The sequence below is a fragment of the Acomys minous genome, assembly GCF_964271855.1.
Source record: "Acomys minous genome assembly, chromosome: 14".
Lineage (NCBI taxonomy): Eukaryota > Metazoa > Chordata > Mammalia > Rodentia > Muridae > Acomys > Acomys minous.
The window spans coordinates 46,394,374-46,416,049 of NC_140496.1; the positions used below are offsets into that span (position 1 = coordinate 46,394,374).

The 21,676-nt window shown below is 45.1% G+C and overlaps 1 protein-coding gene across 6 annotated transcripts in view; it reads left to right on the top strand.

Annotated features, from left to right (window-relative positions):
- The window catches only part of GAB1 (GRB2 associated binding protein 1), a 115,862-nt gene extending 112,017 nt beyond the window's left edge, over positions 1-3,845 (top strand). For all 6 annotated transcript variants that reach the window (XM_084756784.1, XM_084756787.1, XM_084756788.1 and 3 more), the window contains one exon: positions 1,849-3,845. In XM_084756784.1, the coding sequence (XP_084612910.1) occupies positions 1,849-2,007 (159 nt within the window). In that variant the 3' untranslated portion in view covers positions 2,008-3,845. The remainder of the gene's footprint in view (positions 1-1,848) is intronic.
- Positions 3,846-21,676: the final 17,831 nt, after the last annotated feature.

Here is a 21,676-nt window from a genome sequence, read left to right on the forward strand (position 1 = left end):
TGCTCTGCAGACAGCTCGGGCACACCTCTTTGGGGGAGGTTGGGGCCCCCTGATTATTTCAGCCGAGGGACTATTGCGTCCCAAGTCGCAAGCAACAGAATTACGAAGGCTGATGAGTTCGGTTGTCCCTTTATACAAGGGTGGAAGGTGTACAGCTTCTGCTCGTTGTGCTTGGTGTAGAAATGGTTACTTAACAAATTCGAACGTTTGTCAAGGCTTTTGCTCCCTTTCGAATGAGGAAAGTGTGAGCCGCGCATGGTGGCACACGCCTGTAATCCCAGCACTCAGGGAGGCAGAGGCAGGCGGATCGCTGACTTTGAGGCCAGTGTGGTCTGTATAGTGAATTCTAGAATAGCCAGGGCTACATAGAAGAGACCCTCTGTAAAAAAGAAAGAAAAGGAAAATATGGCTCAAGCCATGTCCTATTTTGTCTTAAATTTTAATTTCTGTTAAACCTACCAATTATACAGTTTTATCATAATTTTAAAAAAAAAGGTTAACCTATATGTGGGTATGTGCACATAAGTGTAGGATCACCCAGAGGCCAGAAGAGGGCAGTAGCTCCCAGGAGCTGCAGTGACAGGTGGTTGAGAGCCACCTGACATGAGTGCTGGGAACCAAATTCAGGTCTTCTGCAGGAGCAGATGCACTCTTAGTCACCGAGCCCCCTTTCTTACTACCTGGGCTAAGCCATATTTTCCTTACAGTTTCCTGTGTGGTGCTCCTTTATTTATCATCCCCTCCCATAGCTCAGGTCTTGAAGTCCCTGTAATGAGGGTCTATGGGTAGTGAATTCTTTCAGGGTGTGTGTAACTGAAGTCTCTGTTTTGGAAATGGGTTTTGTTGAGGCCACAGTTCTTTCTACCACCACCACCACCACCACCAGCACCAACACCACCGCCACCACCACCAACAACAACAACAACAACACCCACCCACCACCACCCAACCACCACCACCACCACCACCCTATGACATAATTAGATAATTTTCAGTATAATAAATTTGAATTTTTTTAAGTTTGAAAAAAAATGAGCTTTCTTACATACGATGTCGTTATCTGTGCCAGACAAAAGCTCAGTGCAGTCATGTCGACGTGACGTCATCTTCCAACAGAATAAGAGAGGCTGTTAACCATGTTGCAAAGGACGCTGTTGTGCTGCTGAGGTAGCCAAGCTCCTGAGGTCAGCTTGCCTAAGCCTCTTTACCACATAGGGACCCTCTTCCACTGTCAACTCTCTTATTCTCTCAAAGACACTTCTTGTACATCTCTCGTCTGTTTTCTGGTGACTTTCCATCTGTTTAATTTGCAGTTTTCATGAGAGTGTGTGTAGACATAGACTTCTTTTCAATCCTCTCTATTTGAGGAAGTTGTGCTATTTACGCACTGTTTTCTATGAATCTCGTCTGTAATGAGAGTATTAATTTGAATGGTTCTATATTATTTTAAAATTAAGAGATATCAGTGTCAGGTTAGGGACGAGACAAACAGAATTAAACTGAGATAATGTCAGTGTGTGTGTGTGTGTGTGTGTGTGTGTGAGATTCTAGGAGTGCTGATATCTATCAGTCTATCTTTGTTTGTTCATTTGTTTGTTTTTGAGACAGGGTTTCATTATGTAAACCTGGCTGGTGTGGAACTCTCTTTATAGACCAGGCTGGCCTTGAACTCACATAGTGATCCACCTACCTTACCTTCTCCCAGGTGCTGGAGGAATGAAAGATGTGCACCACCACACCCAGAATTAGTATCTATTCCAGATCTTGAGTTGTACTCAGAACCACCCTCACAAATAATACTTTTGGGGTAATTCCTTTGTGTGTGTGTGTTTTGTTTTGTTTTTTTAGCAAAAGAGCAGCGGTTCAGGGAGCAGCATGGCTGACGAGAGAGTGGATTATGTCGTGGTGGACCAACAGAAGACTCTTGCCCTGAAGAGCACCAGGGAAGCTTGGACGGACGGGAGGCAGTCCACAGAATCTGAAACACCCACCAAGGGCGTGAAGTGAAGATACACTCTGGCCGCTGCCGACCAAGGAGAGCTGAGTGGGAAAATAGGCTCTCGCGTGAAGACGGCTCTCCACCGCAGCCTCTAGCGGGCGGGCGGGCGTGCAGAGAAGGACCTCTCAGACATGTCCCAGCAAACTAGATCAAGAATGGTGCTGTGTGGTGTTGAATTTGTAACATGTAAATAACGTGGGGAAATAGTGTTTTAGTTCACAGAGAAACATCTGTCCCTAGCTGGCACACCTGTAGTGTTACTGTACTGATGCACTTTCTCATTTAAAACCTTGGCTCGGGTCTTCCCAATCCACCTTAACAGGGCTCCTTTCGGGGGGCTCTTCTCCTCTCCTACACTACTCTGTATGACAAACTAAGTAAACTGAGCTACCGTTCAGTTCCAGAAACTCCGGCAAAGCTACAGGGCTAACACCATTAAAATGAGAAGTAGGCTTACAAATTCGCTTTTCCCCTAAACGTGGTAACCGTTAGCTTAAGCCATAGGATATAGTTGGACTTGTCCTTTGAGGTTTCCCTGACCAGGGGGCATAATGTATATACTGCTGTTGAGGTCTCGTTCTCTGGCTTATGTATGCTTAGGTTTTAATAGTAGAACTTTGTTGTTTTTGTTGTTGTTGTTATTGTTGTTAATTACAGTGTCTAGCGTTCTTTTTGTGAAGGTTCTGCTGGGTAGGATCTTGCACCTTTAAAGACTGACTCTGGTTACACTGTTAAAAGCCCACAAGTCACCCACAGCATGAATGGGTGAACCACTTCTAACACTTGTTCACATGTATTAGAATGCTATTTGCAGAAGTTAGATTATATGACTAATCAGGTACGTACAGGCCGCTGACACGCTAATATACTGATCGGGTTTAGACAAAGCACTTCAGTTAGGTTTTTTGTTAATCCTAATGTTAGTTTGGAATTAATGAAACAGTTGGCATTCACTGTCAGTTACAGCAATATACTGTGATTTTTAATTAATTAGACAGTAATTCAAGATTATGACTCTTAGGAATGATATCCTCTCTTTTGACACCATAGTGCCCTTTCTATGATTTTTTTTTTACTTAATATTCTTCTTGGCCTTATATTTAAATCCCTATGCAATTAATGTTTTATATCTGCATTTTTTAAAAAACAAAAACAAAACGAAAGAAATGTCATTTTAAGTGATTCATGTGTGTAGCACCTATTGCTTTTATGAGTAAACAAATTAAGGTTTTTGTACTGTGATTTGTATTTACTGCCCCAATTCTCGAACTGTTGGAGCCTTGCTCTGCTGTGAAAAAGCCCTATGGTCTCACACACCACCCAGCCAGATCTCTGAGTCCACCGGGGCAGCAGTGCGAGTCTGTCCCCTGTATGTGCCACCGTCTGGTGTGGATGTTCAGACCATGAGTCAGTGTCACTGCAGTTACACTTGTCCGCCTTGGCCTTGACACATAACTTGGGAAGCAGCTGGCATTGGCCGTTGTTCACCCGAGTTACGTACAATCTCTGTGCATTGGCCTGACACTCACTAATGGCTTGGGAAGAGGACGCAGAGGACAGGATGTCTCTGAGACAGCAGCTTGTCTCCCTCCATCCACACCTCGTAACTGTTGCTGAGTACACACTCTGTGCCCTGGTTCCCGGCCCGCCGGCCACAGTACTGTGCCTAATCTGTGTATACTGTGCTTGTTTTTCCAGTCCACAAGCTGTGTTCATACCTGGATAAATTGTAGACTAGTAACATTGGGTGCTTTTAAATGTTCGCTTCTTTTTAAACAAAAACTAAAACCCAGAACTGAATTTTGAGGTGGATTTTTAAATAATAAAAAAAAAAAAGATTGTTTGACTTTGGTGTGTGAACTGTTTTACTCTTCTTCTTCTTCTTCTTCTTCTTCTTCTTCTTCTTCTTCTTCTTCTCCTCCTCCTCCTCCTCCTCCTCCTCCTCCTCCTCCTCTTCCTCCTCCTCCTCCTCCTTCTCCTCCTCCTCCTTCTTCTTCTTTCTTCTTCTTCTCCTTTTTATAAGGTATCAAGAAAATTCATACCGGGGCTGGGGAGCTGGCTCACTGGTTTAAAGCACTAGCTGCTCTTAGAAAAGGCTGGGGCTCAGTTTGAGCAACCAGCTATATGACAGCTAAAACTATCCATAATTCTAATTCCAAGGAATCAGACTCCCTCTTCTGTCTTCCAGGCACTGCATACATGTGCACAGACATACATGCAGATAAAGCACCCATGCACATTTTAAAAAGTAAGTTTTAAAAATATTGTTAAGTATATATTCTCTTTGAAACGTGCCAGGCAGAGGGCTAGAGAGGTGGCTCAGTGGTTAGAGCACTTGATGCTCTTGCAGAGGACCAGAGCCTACATGGAGTTCACAGCCGTCGACAGCTCCAGTTCTAGGGGACCCAACACCCCCCTAACCCCCCTCCCCCATCTTCTGACTTCCTTTGGCACCAGGTACGCATGGTGATGCAAGAAAAAGGAAACACACGTGTGGTTCTAGTCCCTAATATCTGAATATAATTAAACACATTACTGGTAGCCCAGAGGGCTGCACGACCTTGAATTTTTGCACATTCTGTAACGAAACTACCAAATCTTTCAGATGCATCCAAACCCTCAAACTGCATAACACAGGAGTAAAGGAGGAGAGGGTGTGGTGTGGAAGATGGTGTAGTTTTGGATTTCAAACACCGTGGTATATGATTACTCCAGAAGTAAAAAGCTGTCTTTGAAGCTGCCTCTGGGGGACCTGGTAGACGGTTTGCCTCACACGCATGTGCAGACCGTTGGGGTCAGTCACCAGTTCCACATAAATGGGGCAGCTCGGCATTAGGAACACAAATGCAGTCTCAGCACTCCCAAGAGGTGGAGGAGGCAGGACCATCAAACATTCGGGGCCAGCCTGGACTACATGGAGACCCTGTCTCAAAACCACTTTTCCTGGGCCTGCAGAGATGGCTCAGCAGTTAAAAGCGCTGGATATTTTTCCTGGAGATCGGGGTTCGACTCCCAGTGCCTACTTTTTAGCCCACAGTCCTGGGGCATCCAACAACCTCTTCTGACCTCTGAAGGCCCTGCTTGTACATGGTGCACAGACATACATGCAGGCAAAACACCCAGACACATAAATATAGTTTAAATCTTCCTGTTAGTAGAATTCAGAACAGTTATGGATATTTCTGTATACTTTCTCCATACCTTTCTAGAAAATACTGCTTTTGTATATCTACAGTGGTCTAATTTCTAGGATCACCATAATGCTGAATTATTTAGGAATTGAGGGGTGGCTGGGGATGCAGCTTAGTGGCAGACCATGAATTTAGCCAGCTGGGTCCAATCTGTAACCCTAAAACAAAAAGAATTGTATTAGGAAGGCTGTTTGTTAGAAAGATAAGATATTAGACGTTGTATTAATAATTTAAATTATGAGACAGCTACCTGTAGAACAGACTTCCAAGCCTTTCCCAGCACCAGCCTCTTTAAAATATTTATGTTACTCAAATACACAGAGCCAGGAAATTTCATTTTTTTTAAACTATGGTGTTATCTAAATTATTTCTGGAGAATGTGTATGTGTTTAAAGTGTTGAAAAAAACCTCAGGAATGAGTTTATTTCCAAGCTTAGTTGTTTTGTGCCATTAAGAAATCTTTTTCTACAAATGTACTTGCAAATATAAGTTAAAACACCTATTTTGGTATAGACATGGTGGCACTTGTCTTGCAGTTTATCAGCACTAGGAAGTGGAAGCAGGCGACTGAGGAGCTCGAGGCTGTTTAAACAACAGTAACAACAACAAGCTGGGTGTGGTAGCGCACGCCTTTAATCCCAGCACTCAGAAGGCAGAGGCAGGCGGTTCTCTGTGAGTTCGAGGCCAGCCTGGTCTACAGAGTGAGTCCAGGACAGCCAAGGCTGCACAGAGAAACCCTGTCTCGAAAACACACACACACACCATGAGGCTGGAGAGTCAGCTCAGGGGTAAGGAGCACTTGTTCTTACAGAGGCCCTGGGGTGAGATCCCCGACACCCACATGGTGGCTCACAACCCCCCTAACCCCAGTTCCAGGGCATCTGAGGCCTTCTGACCTCCTCAGGCCCACACCTAGTACACACACATGCATGTAAGCAAAACAAAAGCACACATAAATAAATCTTTTTTTTAAAAACCCAAACAAACAAACAAACAAACAAGAATCCCCCACAATTTCCCTAAGCATCTTTAGAGGTAGCTAAAATTATGCTGCAAAGTCTAGTCAAGGATGTGTGACAATAAGAGAGTTGTTTTTCTCTTATATTTGAGTCTATCTTGCTTTTATCCTTTACTTTGCAAAGCTGTGAAATCTTACAAAGGTTTGAATGTCACAGTATGGTTCTCCTTTCAAAACCTGACATTCAGACAGAAATGAAGTTTAACCCATAGCAGCAATAAGCTGCAAAAATCGTCTTCATCTGTATTCTCTGCATTTACATGTAAAAGCATCCATTCAACCATGGAGTAATTTGATATAGAAATATTACTATATTTGTACATTGAGCTGGGCAGTGATAGCACACGCCAGCACTTTGGAGGCAGAGGCAGGTGGATCCTGCCTTGAAGCCAGCCTGTGGAATGCCTTTTTATTATTATTATTGTTGTTGTTGTTGTTGTTGTTGTTGTTGTTATATTTAATTTACATCTTGTATTTCTTCTCCACCTCTTATCCTTCCTAATACCTTTCAACCCCAGCACTAGGAAGGGGAAAAAGAAGGTTAATGGGTAGAAGGGCTGGAATTCTCTTTAGCTACTTCCAGCTGGGTAGGGTCATTGAGTTCTTTGGGGCAATTCCAATCTCAGGATATCCAGCAGTCCAGCTAGCCAACAAACCAGCAAACCAGCAAACAGCAAACGAACCAGCAGCCCTGTCTCCTTGAAGTGTTCTTTTCTCTCTCTGGGCATGTGGTCTTCATACACTCTCAGAGTCCTCAGGATTAAACTCTCAGCTGGCAAAGACTACGCCCCACTTGAGGCAAGTATAGTTCACACCTGTGGATAAACTAAGGCAGCCCCATATCCCACACTTGGGATTTAAACAAAAACATGTTTACAGAACTACTGAGGGTTTTTTGTTTTTATTATTGTTGTTGTTGTTTAAAGAAACCAAAACTTCCACTACTACAAGCCTGATCTACAGAGTGAGTTCCAGGACAGTCCAGGCTATATAGAGAAACACTGTCTTAAAAACAAACGAACAAAACAACAACAACAACAAAAGCCTGGCATAGTGGTGGCACCTTTAATGCCAGCACTTGGGGAGGCAGAGACAGGTGGATCTCTGTGAGTCAAAGCCAGCCTGGTCTATAAGGCAAGTCAAGGGCAGCCAGGGCTCTACCACACAGAGAAATCCTGTCTCAAAAACACTTTAAAGAAAGAAAAAGAAAATTGTACATTGAAGTCATAGTTTTTCTGAGAGAGGGTCTTTCTACATAGCTCTGGCTGGTCTGGAACTTGCTGTATAGGCCAGGTTGGCCTCGAACTCACAGAGATCCACCTGCCTCTACCTCCCAGTGCTGGGATTAAAGGTGTGCACCACCCTTCCCAGTTTACCCACACTGTTTAAACTGAACCCAAGTGCTTGCTTTCAGCTTGTTTTCATTCTCTACTAATGGGAAGTTGTCTGCCTTCCCCTTTTATTTAGTATTTAGTTATTTTTAATTTTTAAAAATATTTTACAGAAAATGCTGGCTGGTGGTAGCATATACCTTTAATCTCAGCACCTGGGAGGCAAAGGCAGGAGGATATGTCAGTTCAAGGACAGCCTGGTCTACAGAGTGAGTGCCAGGAAAACTGGGGCTTCGCATGGAAACCTTGTCTCATGAAAAAAAAAAATACATAAAATTACATATCTATTCAGAACTACTAACCGCTTTGCATATGTACACTGCTATATTGACTGATCGTGATTCTGTTTCCCTAATCCATTCTGATCAAATACATTAATATTTTGAGTAACTGGAATCTGTGGTGCTGTAGAAACACTGAGCTGGCTGGTCCTTCCTGTTCTCTTAGGGTCGCCCTAGTTGGCCTTGTTCTCCACTCACTAGTGTAATAATCGGGTCCCTACAGGACGGTCCACTGGCCAAGTCAACAGGGTATACAGATCAAGGAAGAGACATATCCTAGGGTGACGTCTCGCGTTCTATATAAGTTTTTATATTACTTTAAAGGCTAAAGACTGAAGACAGAGCTCAGTGGTGGAATGGTTATCTAACATGGTGGTTTGTATCAGAGTGCCCTCCCATAAGTCTCTATGTTTGATGCGTGGGTCACTAGGGAGTGGAGCTGTCTGGGAAGGATTAGGAGGTGTGGCCTTGTTGGAGGAAGTGTGTCTCTGAGGTTTCAAAAGCCCACACCAGGCCCAGTGTCTCTCTTTTCTGCCTGTTTCCTATAAATCAAAATGTAAACTTCTCAGGTACTGCTCCAACGCCCCCCCCCCCCCCACACACACACATACCTGTATTTGCAGCTCATGGCTCAATTTAAGCATTCAAAGTTACTATTTCTGTGAGAACATGTAGAGTCCTGCACACACCCTACAACACTGAGAATCCTTACATGGGTTACAAGCAGTAGTTTAAAAATGGATTGGAAATGAATTAGTCCTTTCTCTGCTTTGCTGTTTGCTTGTTTGTTTTTTCTTTCTCCTGGATTTAGTCTTGGTGAACTTCTGAGACTGTTCACTGATGGTGAACTGTGTTCCCGCTTCTACTGGACATAACTTTTGTCTTCCGGAAATCGCTGAGTTGATGTGTCCAGTAAACTCAAACCCTAGTCTAGGAATGCGGACAAGTGGTTTGTTACTGAGCAGGGCACAGCTTCCTTTGGAGAATGAAATTCCATTGTTAAAAGTTTAGTTGTGTGTGTATGTATTTAATTTATGTGTGTCCGTGTGCATCCGCACAGCACTCATGTGGAGGTCAGAGGGCACCCCTCAGGAGTTCTCTCCTACAACTTTGTAGAGTCCAGATATCAAACTCTCACTCCTCAGGCCTCTCTGCCTTCTAAAGTTTCCATGACCTTCCAGAACAACACCACAGCTGGACACCAGTGTTCAGACACATGAGCCTGTGGGGACATTTCACATATGAGCCACAGAAAAACTATCTCTAAATGCAGTCAGATCCTGAGACTCTGTCAGTTTGTACTTCAGTGTGAATGGAGTCTCGGGGAGAGGGGGGAGGGCATTGAGGGGGGCACAGGGGGAGGGGCACTGGGTGGGTGGCACAGGTGCAGTCCCTAACAGATAGGCGGCCGTCTCTACAGCTGCATGCACTTTAGAATTAGAATAGAGGAGAGTTAGAGTTAAGTCACCTGCTGACTGCATGGGAAGATTAAGAAAACCAACCTGGGGCTGGATAGTGGTGGCGCCTTTAATCCCAGCACTCGGGAGGCAGAGGCAGGCAGATCTCTGTGAGTTCGAGGCCAGTCTGGTCTACAAAGAGAGTTCCAGGACAGCCAAGGCTATTACACAGAGAAACCTTGTCTTGAAAAACTAAAAAGAAAACACACACACACACACACACACACACACACACACACACACACACACACACAAACTCACCTACTTTATTTGGATTTTTTTAACACCTCACCTCCCTTCCAACCCACCTACTCTAGATAGGAGAGAAAGTAGGTTAATAGCAACAGTGGAAGTAGACTTTTTAGACTCAATTCCTTGGAGACATTCCACTCCTTTTTTTTTTTTTTTTTTTTTTTAAGATTTATTTATTAATTATGTATACAGTGTTCTGCCTGCATGTACACCCACAGGCCAGAAGAGGGCACCAGATCTTATTATAGATGGTTGTGAGCCACCATGTGGTTGCTGGGAATTGAACTCAGGACCTTTGGAAGAGCAGGCGGTGCTCTTAACCTCTGAGCCATCTCTCCAGCCCCCAACATTCCACTCTTCATCCTCAGGATTCCATCAGACCCACTAAACAGCAAACAAACCATCAATTCAGCAAAAGCAACTGCAACCGCAGCTGCTTGAACCTCAAAGCTTTCTAGAAGCATTCTCTGCAGCATTAGCATCTCTCTCTAAGAGCATCTCGAAGTGAAAGCAATGAGCAGCCAAGTGATATGAAGTCATTCAAAGTATGCAAAATCCAAGCCTCTGTTTTTTTGGGCTCCTATTTGTTTCTTCTCAGAGTCCATAGCAGGATGTTTTTCAACTGGCAAAGACCATGGCCCCCGTATGAGACAGTTCCCTTTCTAGCAGACAAACAGCTTGTACCCTCTAACAAATCTGTGTCACATCCCACACTTGAGAACAAAAACTTTTTTACATCTACTACATACCCCCCTTTCTGTTTAAAAAAAGATAGCCTTTTCTCTAATATTAATAAACTTTATACGATAAGAATAATTATGAGAATTATCAGCTAAAAAGAATTTACAATGCCCACTTTGTTTGTATTTGACAATCTTGGAGAATGTATTCCTATCCTAGTGTCCAAAGTTCTCCTAAATCACTTTCTTATCATAACTTACATTTACCAACCTGAAAACATGTTCTCAGATCCTAAGAAGGAAATGCTACCTAATATGTAGGAAATGCAGGCGAGCAGCTTCCAAAAGTACAGAAATGATAGTTGACTTCCTGGACAGTCAGCAATGGTTTCTCTGTGTCACCGGGGCATCCAATCTTCAGTGTCCCAGGCCAGAATATCTGACAGACTTTTCTGTGAAGCAGGAATTTGGAAGAATTGGCCTACCTAGTCTTTGCAAAGTTGAGCAGTCAGTTTCCCAGTGACCTGCTTGTTCACAGTTTGAACAGTCAGCCTGTTATCAGCAGTCATGATAAGAACAGTTTTTAAAAATATATTTTATTAATTTATTCATATTACATCTCAATTGTTATCCCATCCCTTGTATCCTCCCATTCTTCCCTCCCTCCCATTTTCCCCTTACTCCCCTCCCCTATGACTGTGACTGAGGGGGACCTCCTCCCCCTGTATATACTCATAGGGTATCAAGTCTCTTCTTGGTAGCCAATAAGAACAGTTTTTGTCCACTGGGTATTTTGGCACATTTGTTCCTTGGATGCCCATCATCTTCACTAAAGTAGATAGGAGATGCTGCCAGGAGCACAGAGATATGTCTCTGTGAGAAAAGCTCTTTATTATTAAATGCCGTATTCTGTAGATCTCTGAAGTGTTTGAAGATCATCTATCTATTTATCATTATATAGTCCCCGCCCCGCCCCCCCAACCCGTTATCACTTTTTCTTTTTTTTTTTTTTACTAAGGGGCAGGTAAGAAGAGTTGAAACCCAGCCCAGGAAGGAGAAGGGCTGCCAACAGGCGCTTTGCTCTCAGGTAGGAGAACATGACCACTTCCACGCAGACCTGCAAGGCTCTCAATTTTTAAGGGTCTCTAAACCAGGCACCTCACTGGTGAGCTGCCATTGCTACAATCTACCTGTAGCCTGAGTCCTCCATAGACACAAGGATTAGCCTTCTAGAAAGAGTTCAGCAGCAAAGTCCCCTCTGGGGGGGTATTTGAGGAGACTAAGGAGGAAGATAAGCCAGGCAGGGAAAGCAAAAGCCTCCAACAGTCACCCTACTCACCAATATGCCAAACCTATAATTAACAAACATTTATCAACCATCAAGGGAATAAGGGGCCCTAACATTTTCTTGCTTAACTGCTGATCTAGCTTCTTTCCAAGGCTCTTTCTTGTAGGTGCCAGAGACTGCATAGATAAATAAAAAGGTGTCTAAGTACACAAAGCCAAGCCTGACAGGACCCAACTCCCACAAGTTGTCCTCTGACCTACGGGTGTACTGTGGCACATATGCAACACACACACACACACACACACACACACACACACACACACACACACACCCCAAATGTGAAAAGCCACATTTGTAGTTTTCCTTGCCACAAGGGCTGTACAATCCCCAAGCTAGATTCACTTCCACAGTCTATTCCACAGATAGACCAATTGCTGCCAACCCACAGGCAAGGCGGTGCACAGTCGCAACCAACAGCTGCTTTGGAGGCAAGGCGGTGCACAGCCACAATCAACAGCTGCTTTGGAGTCAAGGCGGTGCACAGCTGCAACCAACAGCTGCTTTGGTGGGTTCCTGCATCCTCAGGAGAGACCAACCGATGGTGCAGTGAATGGTTCCTCAAGCCAGATACCTCATTGTCCCCATGCTTGGCATTCAGGTTATGAATGCTCTGTCAACTAAATGCCGTACAAACATGCCCCATAGTGTGTTTCCTTTTGATTTTTTTCAATGGCATGTATTGATGGTCTTAATTTTTGAGAGGCTCCAATTGACTGAAGTTTCATTTTTTTGGGTAATCATTTTTGTCATCTTATTCAAAACCCCTGAGTTATTCTTTATAAGCATTGTTACTGGGTTTTTGTTGTTGTTGCCGATGATGATTGTGGGTTTTGTTGTTGTTGTTGTTGTTGTTTTGAAATATGGTTTCACTGTGTAAACTTGGTTGGCCTGCAATTCACTATTGTAGAGCAGTGTAAAAAAAAAAAGTAGGATTTTTTTTTTCTGTACCAGTTCTAGTTCCCAAATAATGACACAGAGACCTGTAACATTTATTACTAAGTTTTGAAGCACTAAACTGGGCTGTTATTTATCTATTCCTACCCACCTATACTAACCTGTGTACTTCCCAGCCACGCGCCTGTATTACTTGCCATCTTGGCCTCACCTTGGCTATTTCTGCTCCATCTGTCTCTCCTCATGGCCACCTCCCCTCTCTCTCAACCTTCTCCTGTTTCCTCTTCGCTGGCCCCTACCTGAGTCCCACCTGAGTGGGATTGGAAGTCCTGCCTCCATCTCCTGTCTGCCCAGATATAGGCTGGCCAGTTCTTTATTAACCAATCAGAGATGATGGAGAACAATTTTTACATAACATTGAGACAGGCGATTCTTCATAAAAATCGATGATGCCTATGTCTGCATTGTAACCAGATTTCCAGGCACAGAAATCAGCTCTGAATACACAAGATCATCCTCAACAGACCAGGCTATCCGTGAGCTCACGGAGATCTACCTGCGCTGCCTCCTGAGTGCTGGGATTGAAAGTGTGCCCTCCCACACCTGCATGGTTCTGGTTTTGCCTTTCACGGGTGTACTTACAGACCACTGAGCACTGTGACACACTTTCTTCTTTCATGCACATCCACTAGTGGTTTTTAAAATATTTTTTATTTTATTAATTTATTCAGATTACAACTCAATTGTTATCCCATCACTTGTATCCTCCTGTTCCTCCCTCCCTCCCGCTTTCACCCTATTCCCCTCCCCTAGGTCTATGACCGAGGGGGACCTCCTCACCCACTATATGGTCATAGGCTATCAAGTCTCATCTTCCACCAGTGTTTATTAAAAGCAGCCACACTGCCTGAGTTAAGTGCGCACATAGCCATGGCCCTATTGTTATGCTTACTGCATGTGCTTTTCTTTGATTACGGCAGCAGCTCCTCATATCAGTTGCAGGGCCTCCCTACACATCAGAAATCTTGTAAAGACTTCTTCTACACTGTTTCCTCGATAATATGTTCCCTTTGTGTGCTTATATGGATGCTTATGATCAAGAAATCAGTCAAAGCTGGTCAGGATAATGTACACCTTTAGTCTTTAGTCCCAGCACTCAGGAGGCAGAGGCAGGTGGATCTCTGTGAGTTTGACGCCATCCTGGTGTACAGGGTGAATTCCAGGATGGCCAAAGCTATGTAGACTCTGTCTTAAAAACAAAAGCAAAAAAAAGAGAAGGGGAAACAATTAAAAACAAATGCCGGTAGGATGTGGGGGAAATCAATATGGAAGTTTCTCTGAATCTAGGAAATAAAACCTACTGAATGACCATCTATACGACTCTTGGCAGATACCTAAAGGACACCGGTATCCTGCCACAGAGGCGCCTCACATGCTTGCTTGTCGCTGCTCTATTCACAACAGCAAGGACATGGAAGCTACTGAGACGCCCTCAGCGGATGAATGGACAGTAACCATGTGGTACATACACACAATGGAATTTTTATTCAGTTGTAAGGAAAAGTAAAATGCACAGGAAAATAGATGGATCTGGAAAGTATGATATAAGAGAAAGGGCCCATGGGCTGGAGAGATGGCTCAGCAGTTAAGAGCACCACCTCCTCTTGCAGAGGTCCTGAGTTCAATTCCCAGAAACCACATGGTGGCTCACAACCATCTATAATGAGATCTGGTGCCCTCTTCTGGCCTGCAGGTGTAATGCAGATAAAACACTCATATACATAAAATAAATAAATGAATCTTTCTTTTCTTTTCTTTTCTTTTTTTTTAAATTTATGTGCATTGGTGTGAGGGTGTCAGATCTTAGAGTTACAGACAGTTGTGAGCTGCCATGTGGGTGCTGGGAATTGAACCGGGTCCTTTAGGAAGAGCAGGCAGTGCTCTTTACCACCGAGCCATCTCTCCAGCCCCAAATAAATGAATCTTAAAAAAATAAAAATAAATAAAAGGAGAAGGGGGCCCAAACTCATGTATGTGTGTATGTACGTGGATGTGAGCGTGGGTATAGGGTGTGAAACTATAAAGGAGACGACAGGAGGGTGAAAGGTAGTAACCAATGGGGGCCCAAAAGGAGGCTGCTGGAGTGGGAAGACACAAGAGGAGAAAAGGGAGTGAGAGAGAGGAACAGCAAAAAATAATTTTTTTGTTTGAAAATGTCATAATAAAACCTAATACAGCATGCAAACAAGAACAAGAACAACAAAAACCCTCTGCCAATCCAAAATATAACAATGGAAAGCAAAACAATAAATAAAGTTAATAATGTGACGTGACAGGCTTCGTGAAATCATCTTACTGATCTCTTTATAGTGTGTTCTTTGCATCCCTTTCTAAAAATTCATACGTAAGTCTAAAGAAGTTCACAAAATATTGTTCCCTATAAGAATTCACAAAGCTGGGGCCGGAGAGTTGGCTCAGTGGTTAAGAGCACCGCCTGCTCTTCCAGAGGACCCGGGTTCGATTCCTAGCACCCACATGGCAGCTCACAACTGTCTGTAACTCCAAGATTTGACACCCCTACACTAATGCACATAAATTAAAACTTAAATTAAAAAAAATAAAAAGAATTCACAAAGCATTGTTTCCTATAAGATATGTTTTACATGATGTTTTGAATATCTATTACAGTTAATGTTCAAAGTGTGAACACATTTTCTTCCCATATGCAAGTTATGTGTACTTCCAAGATATTCTGAGCAGCCGGCCGGTGGTAGCGCATGCCTTTAATCCCAGCACTTGGGAGGCAGAAGCAGGCAGATCGCTGTGAGTTCGAGGCCAGCCTGGTCTACAACTGGTCCAGGGCAGCCAAGGCTACACAGAGAAACCCTGTCTCGAAAAACAAAAAACAACAACAACAACAAAAGATATTGTGTTCTATCGTGGACAAATTCAAATTCACATGTATTAATAAGACTTCAGTTAGGTCTAAAAGGTTATAAGAGAATGAGCAAGACAAAGTTATACTATGTAAATGCAAGTTTATTGAGAGCAGTGGGGGAGGGGGAAGGAGGGAAAGAGAGGCTGAGGGGGGGGAGAGAGAGAGGGGGGGGAAGACACCCCACCCCCCACCCCCGCCCCTGGATCGGAGAGTTCAGGCCAAGGTCGGGAAAGCCAGTCACACCCTGCCGCAGGGTCACACCCTGCCACCCTGCCGCAGGTTGGTCTTCTTCCTTCGGATTACGTTGGCACACGATAGGCTACTCTGATTTTGTTAGTTGACTGCGCCCTCTTGTGGATGAAACGAAATCTTCAGCCCCTTCTGATAAATGGAATACACTCCTATTACCATGCCGTCAATTGAGTTACAATTGTGAAAGGCTCTCTTTTCAACATTTTTTTTTATCAATTAATTTGCTCTTTGACGACTGCACTCGTGTATATACCTGCATACTGGCCATTCTCTCCTCACTCTCTCCCATGTCTCTACTACCCACTGTCTATCCTTCCCACCTCCCCAGGCTCTTGTTTTGGGACACCCCGCCCCCGCCCCGGAGTTTAACCAGGGATATCTGTCCTTCCGAGGGTATGGAACTATGCAGTGGGGTCTGGCAGGGTCAGCAGTGGATACACGCTCAAGAAGGCTTCTTCCTCTCCCAGAATCTTTCAGAGTCCCATAGTTTAGCACTAAGGGGTCCGAAGCATCCCGTCCCACACTGCGTGCTGACAGACCCAGGCTTGTGTAACTGCAGTTGTGGTTTTGTGATTGCTAAGGTGGCGTCGAGTCGAGCGTAGAGCATAGCTAGCGTCCTACAGCCCCCCAACTGTCTTCCTACTCTCTCTTCCCAGAGCTCCCGGAGCTTTTTACAGAATGGATGTCTTACTTATGGCTGAGCCCTCAACCTTAAGGTTTTCTTAGCATCTTGGGCAGCAAGTCTCTTTCTTCATTCGCAGCCGAATTCACTGCAAAGAGATGCCTGGCTGACTAAAGCTGAGAGTAGCTTTTGTTTATGGTATAAATGTACATATTTACAAGGCAGTTTGATCGCTGGGCGATGGTGACGCACGCCTTTAATCCCAGCACAGGCAGAAGCAGAGGCAAGCAGAGCTCTGAGTTTGAGGCCAAACTGGTCTTCAGAGCGAGTTCCAGAACAGCCAGCCAGGATGGTACCGGTACCGAGAAATCCCTTCTGCGAGGGGAGGGCGGGGCGGGGGTGAAGGAGTTGGATGCTATATTGATTTAGTCCAGCAACAGTATAATCCCTGTTCCTACGACCTATAACCTCCCCCAGCATGAGTTGTTAACCAGGATTATAGTACCATGCACTGTTCCTGCCCATGGAATGTGCCTCCATCTGATCAGAAGGCGCTTGGTTATGCCTTACAAGACTCACACTGTAAAGCCGGGCATGGTGGCGCACGCCTTTAATCCCAGCACTCGGGAGGCAGAGGCAGGCGGATCGCTGTGAGTTCGAGGCCAGCCTGGACTACAAAGTGAGTCCAGGACGGCCAAGGCTACACAGAGAGACCCTGTCCCAAAAAACCAAAAAAAAAAAAAAAAAAAAAAAGACTCACACTGTAATTGTTTAAGTGAGAACATCCCGCCCTAGGGGGTAGGTTTTGTGATTCCTGGCCACTCAGGTACCTAAGACCACCCTGATGCCTTCCTGGCAACCACCGTCATCCTGCCTGGTAAATTCTACCACTTTGCAAGCTAGCCAGGAGGAAACGCCAAGCTGAGTGCCAAGCTGAGTTCCAGGTTGGCGTCTGTATATGTTGCAGCCGAGAAGTATGGTGACTTCGGCCACAGAGTCTTATGCTGTGGCTATGGTGAGCAACCAGGAGGACTGCCAAAGCCTGTGCTGTTTGTCTGCAGACAGAGGGTGCACACCTGGGAGCGGATCTGTGCTGAGTAGCCCAGGCCTTTCAGCATAGAGTCACCAGCTGGGAAGTCCTGGACTCCCTTTGTAGACCAGGCTGGCCTCGAACTCGCAGCGATCCACTTGCCTCTGCCTCCCAAGTGCTGCCATTAAAGGCGTGTGCCACTACCGCCCGGCTCTCTTTCATGTTTTTAATGTGCGTTACAAGACGCCAGGTCTTTCCATTTGGCCTTTATATACCCCCTTCGTCTTGGTACTGTAAGGGTCTGAAAATGGCTGAAGGAAGACCCCACACTCAAATAATGTGTAAAAACAGAGTGCCTTTACTCTGCAGAAACAATCTGCATGCTGGGGTCTACTATCCATATAAAATGGCGGCAACCTGAGGAGAAGTTTACAGGCTTTTTTTTTTTCCTGGTTTTTCGAGACAGGGTTTCTCTGTGTGGCCTTGGCTGTCCTAGACTCGCTTCGCCGACCAGGCTGACTTTGAACTCAGAGATCTGCCTGCCTCTGCCTCCCTTGTGCTGGGATTAAAGGCATGGGCCACCATGCCTGGGCTTGCAGGCTCTTTTATTGTATTTCTTCTTCTTCTTCTTCTTCTTCTTCTTCTTCTTCTTCTTCTTCTTCTTCTTCTTCTTTTATTTTTTAAATATATTTTATTAATTTATTCATATTATATCTCAATTGTTATCCCATCCCTTGTATCCTCCCATTCCTCCCTCCCTCCTATTTTCCCCTTACTCCCCTCCCTTATGACTGTGACTGAGGGGGGCCTCCTCCCCCTGTATATGCTCATAGGGTATCAAGTCTCTTCTTGGTAGCCTGCTATCCTTCCTCTGAGTGCCACCAGGCCTCCCTACCCAGGGGACATGGTCAAATATGGGGCACATGTGAAAGACAGACCCCACTGTCCACTCAATTATGGAGAATGTCCTGTCCATTGGCTGGATCTGGGTAGGGGTTTGAAGTTTACTGGACATATTATCCTTGCCTGGTGCCATAGATTGAGCAGGACCCCTGGGCCCAGATCTGCCCATCATAATGTTCTTCTTGTAGGTTTCTAGGACCCTCTGGATCCTTCTATTTCCCCATTCTCCCATGCTTCTCTCACCTAGAGTCCCAGTAGGATATCCTCCCCTCTGTCCCACTTTCCTGGTAAATGAAGACTTTCATGGGACATGCAAAGGCGTCTAGGGGAATCATATCTGTGGCTATGTGATTATGACTAGGATTGGCCGGGGCTTATGGCGGCTGTGGGACCCTAGCCAGGTCCTTTAAGCAATGTCCATCCTCACATCCACACACACTCCTCGGGTGTTGTCCCATCTCTAATCCTTCAGTGGGGTTTAAGGGCTGATATTGGGATTTTATTTTTTATTTTATTTTATTTTTTTGTTTGTTTGTTTTGTTTTTTGAGACAGGGTTTCTCTGTGTAGCCTTGGCTGTCCTGGACTCGCTTTGTAGACCAGGCTGGCCTCGAACTCACAGCGATTCACCTGCCTCCTGGGATTAAAGGCATGCGCCACCACGCCCGGCTTGATATTGGGATTTTAACACCATGAGTTGTGTTAGCGTTCTGCTTCAGTCCGCCTACCTGTGATGTCATTGCTTACCTGCCACGGGGCGTGGCCATATAAAAGAATAGACCCTCCTTGTGGTCTCTTTCTCTCTACCTCTCTACCTGCTCTACCCTCTTACTTTCTCTCTCTCCCTCTTCTCTCTCTCTCTCTCTCTGAGGTACCCCTCCCTCCTTTTCCTTCTCCCCCCACCCATGCTCATTTAATAAACATAATATCTGCTGCCTGATACTTTATTATACCTTACTGCATTATTATTATTATTATTATTATTATTATTATTATTAGTTTTTTGAAACAGGGTTTCTCTGTGTAGCCTTGGCTGTTCTGAACTCGCTTTGTAGACCAGGCTGGCCTCGAACTCACAGCGATCTACCTGCCTCTGCCTCCCGAGTGCTGGGATTAAAGGCGTGCGCCACCACGCCTGGGGCCAAAGTATAACAAATTGAACAGTAGAGAACCGATATGGCTCACTCTGGCCCTTCTGTACCCCACCTCATCGCCCATGTCTTCCCTCCCTCCTTCATGCTCAAACCTTTCTATTCCAGTGTCCCCACCCCCAACCCCTCCCCCCACCCCTTCTATCCTCTGTCCTTAAAGCATGTCCCCTTCCTGGTTCCCTGACCTCCACAGGCACTCTTGAGATAGACACTTCTGCGGAGAAGAGAACCCATGGCCTTTGTCCTTGTTGGCCTGGGTACTTCACTCAGTATAGTCTTACCCTGTTTCCTCCATTATGCGATGTTCTTGGAGCCAAATGATCCATCTGTCTTCCTTCTGTAAGGCAGTATGTCCAATGCATAATACCTGTTCCTTCTTTTCTTTTTTGATTTTGTTAAAGATTTTATTTATTATTTATACAGTATTCTGCCCCCATGTGTGCCTGCATGCCAGAAGAGGGCACAAAATCTCATTATATATGGTTGTGAGCCACCACGTGGTTGCTGGGAATTGAACTCAGGACCTTTGGAAGAGCAGGCAGTACTCTTAACCTCTGAGCCATCTCTCCAGTTCCCCTTTTTTGATTTTTGAGACAGGGTTTCTCTGTGTAGCCCTGGCTGTCCTGGAATCACGCTGTAGACCAGACTGGCCTCGAAATCACAGAGATCCACCTGCCTCTGCCTCCTGAGTGCTGGGGCCACCACCACCTGCTTTAACAATGTATCTTTATCATATCGCCCCCTCAACTAGTTATAGGACTCTCTCCAGGGTCCCCAAGAAGTGTCCCTCCCACCCTTCCTGCTGTCTTGGGTAAAGGGAAGGTTCTTTTTCTCTGCCAATTAAAGAAAAGGCAAGGGCAAAGTGTTCCTTCGGGAATCTCAGGAGAGCCATCAGATGACACCAGGAAATGCCTGGTGGAGTTCTCATTAATAAAAGAATTAAGGAGGGACTCAGTGGAAGTTCAAGGGCAGTGTGTTTATTTTATAAAGTAAACCCCAGGGCAGGCAAGCCTTAAATCTCTAACTGCATGGAGGACAAGGAGAAGATAAGCCCAGGGGTCAGCCACTGGCAGGCAGCCACCGGGCAGGGAGGGAGAGTCAGACAGTCAGGGAATCCAAACTGTTGGTCCAGTAGTTTAAAAACATAATGGAAGCTGGGCGTGGTGGCGCACGCCTTTAATCCCAGCAGTCCGGGAGGCAGAGGCAGGCAGATCACTGTGAGTTGAAGGCCAGCCTGGTCTACAAAATAAGCCCAGGATAATGGAAGTGGGGCAGGGATTGCTGACCTTTTGAAACTTTAGGTGCTCACCCAGACATATCTCAAGGCAGCTCAGCTCTTAGGGACTGTACTAGGCACAGACATTCTGGGAAGGAAAAGGACATTATCTTAAAGTGAACCCTTCTCCCTAGGCTTGGTCCCTTAGCCAAGTGCCTGGTCAGCCTTGCTGGCTTAACCCTTTCTACCTAAAGGTTAGCTTCCATTCGCCTCCACTTTTTAAAAATAATCCTTTCAAAGTTATTAGAGCTGCTTCCTTGCGCATGCGTAAACTACATGTGGCCACACCTTCGAAGAAAACTAACACCGTCGCCCCAGACAGCCTTTGAGTACTAGGGATGGGGCGCTCAGAAGGGGCGCTTAGGTTTACTGCTGACTAGCTCGAGTCTTGGGCAATGTAAACAACTAAGAGATAGAATTGAAAAGGGTTGAATATAAAACAAATCTCCTATAACAAGTCATGTTGTGCCCTTTTAGGAAACGGCGCTTGGGAAACCTAGTGAGCTCGCTTTTCCCAGGCGTGTGTATGGTTAGCGCACTGCTAGAGAAATAGGACTTGATCAGCGTGGGCTGGGCAGCGAACAGAACTGTAAAACTAAATTTAGGTTATATAATAATTGGGCCAGTATTAACCGTTTTGATGATTTGTATTGTTTTTGTTAGTCTGGGAGGTGGGGTGCACACCTGAGTGCAGGTCCTGAGGAGGCTAAGAGGCTAAGGTCCCCAGGGAACTGGAGCTACAAGAAATTGTTAATCCCACTGATTTGAGGAGAAAGACCACCAACACAAATTATGGCCAAGTCAGAGCAAATTTTATTCCTGTGCATAAGAGCTAGCCAGTGGCTATCTCCCCCTAAGGCGGGGTTCAAGTGATTAGCACCAGGCCAATTTCCCATACCTTTTTTATAGGTTGAGTGGGGTGGGGGATTTGTAATCGGGCATGGTTATAGAAGCGAGAGCAGGCATGACAAAGCAGTTAAGGAAATCTTCCTAGA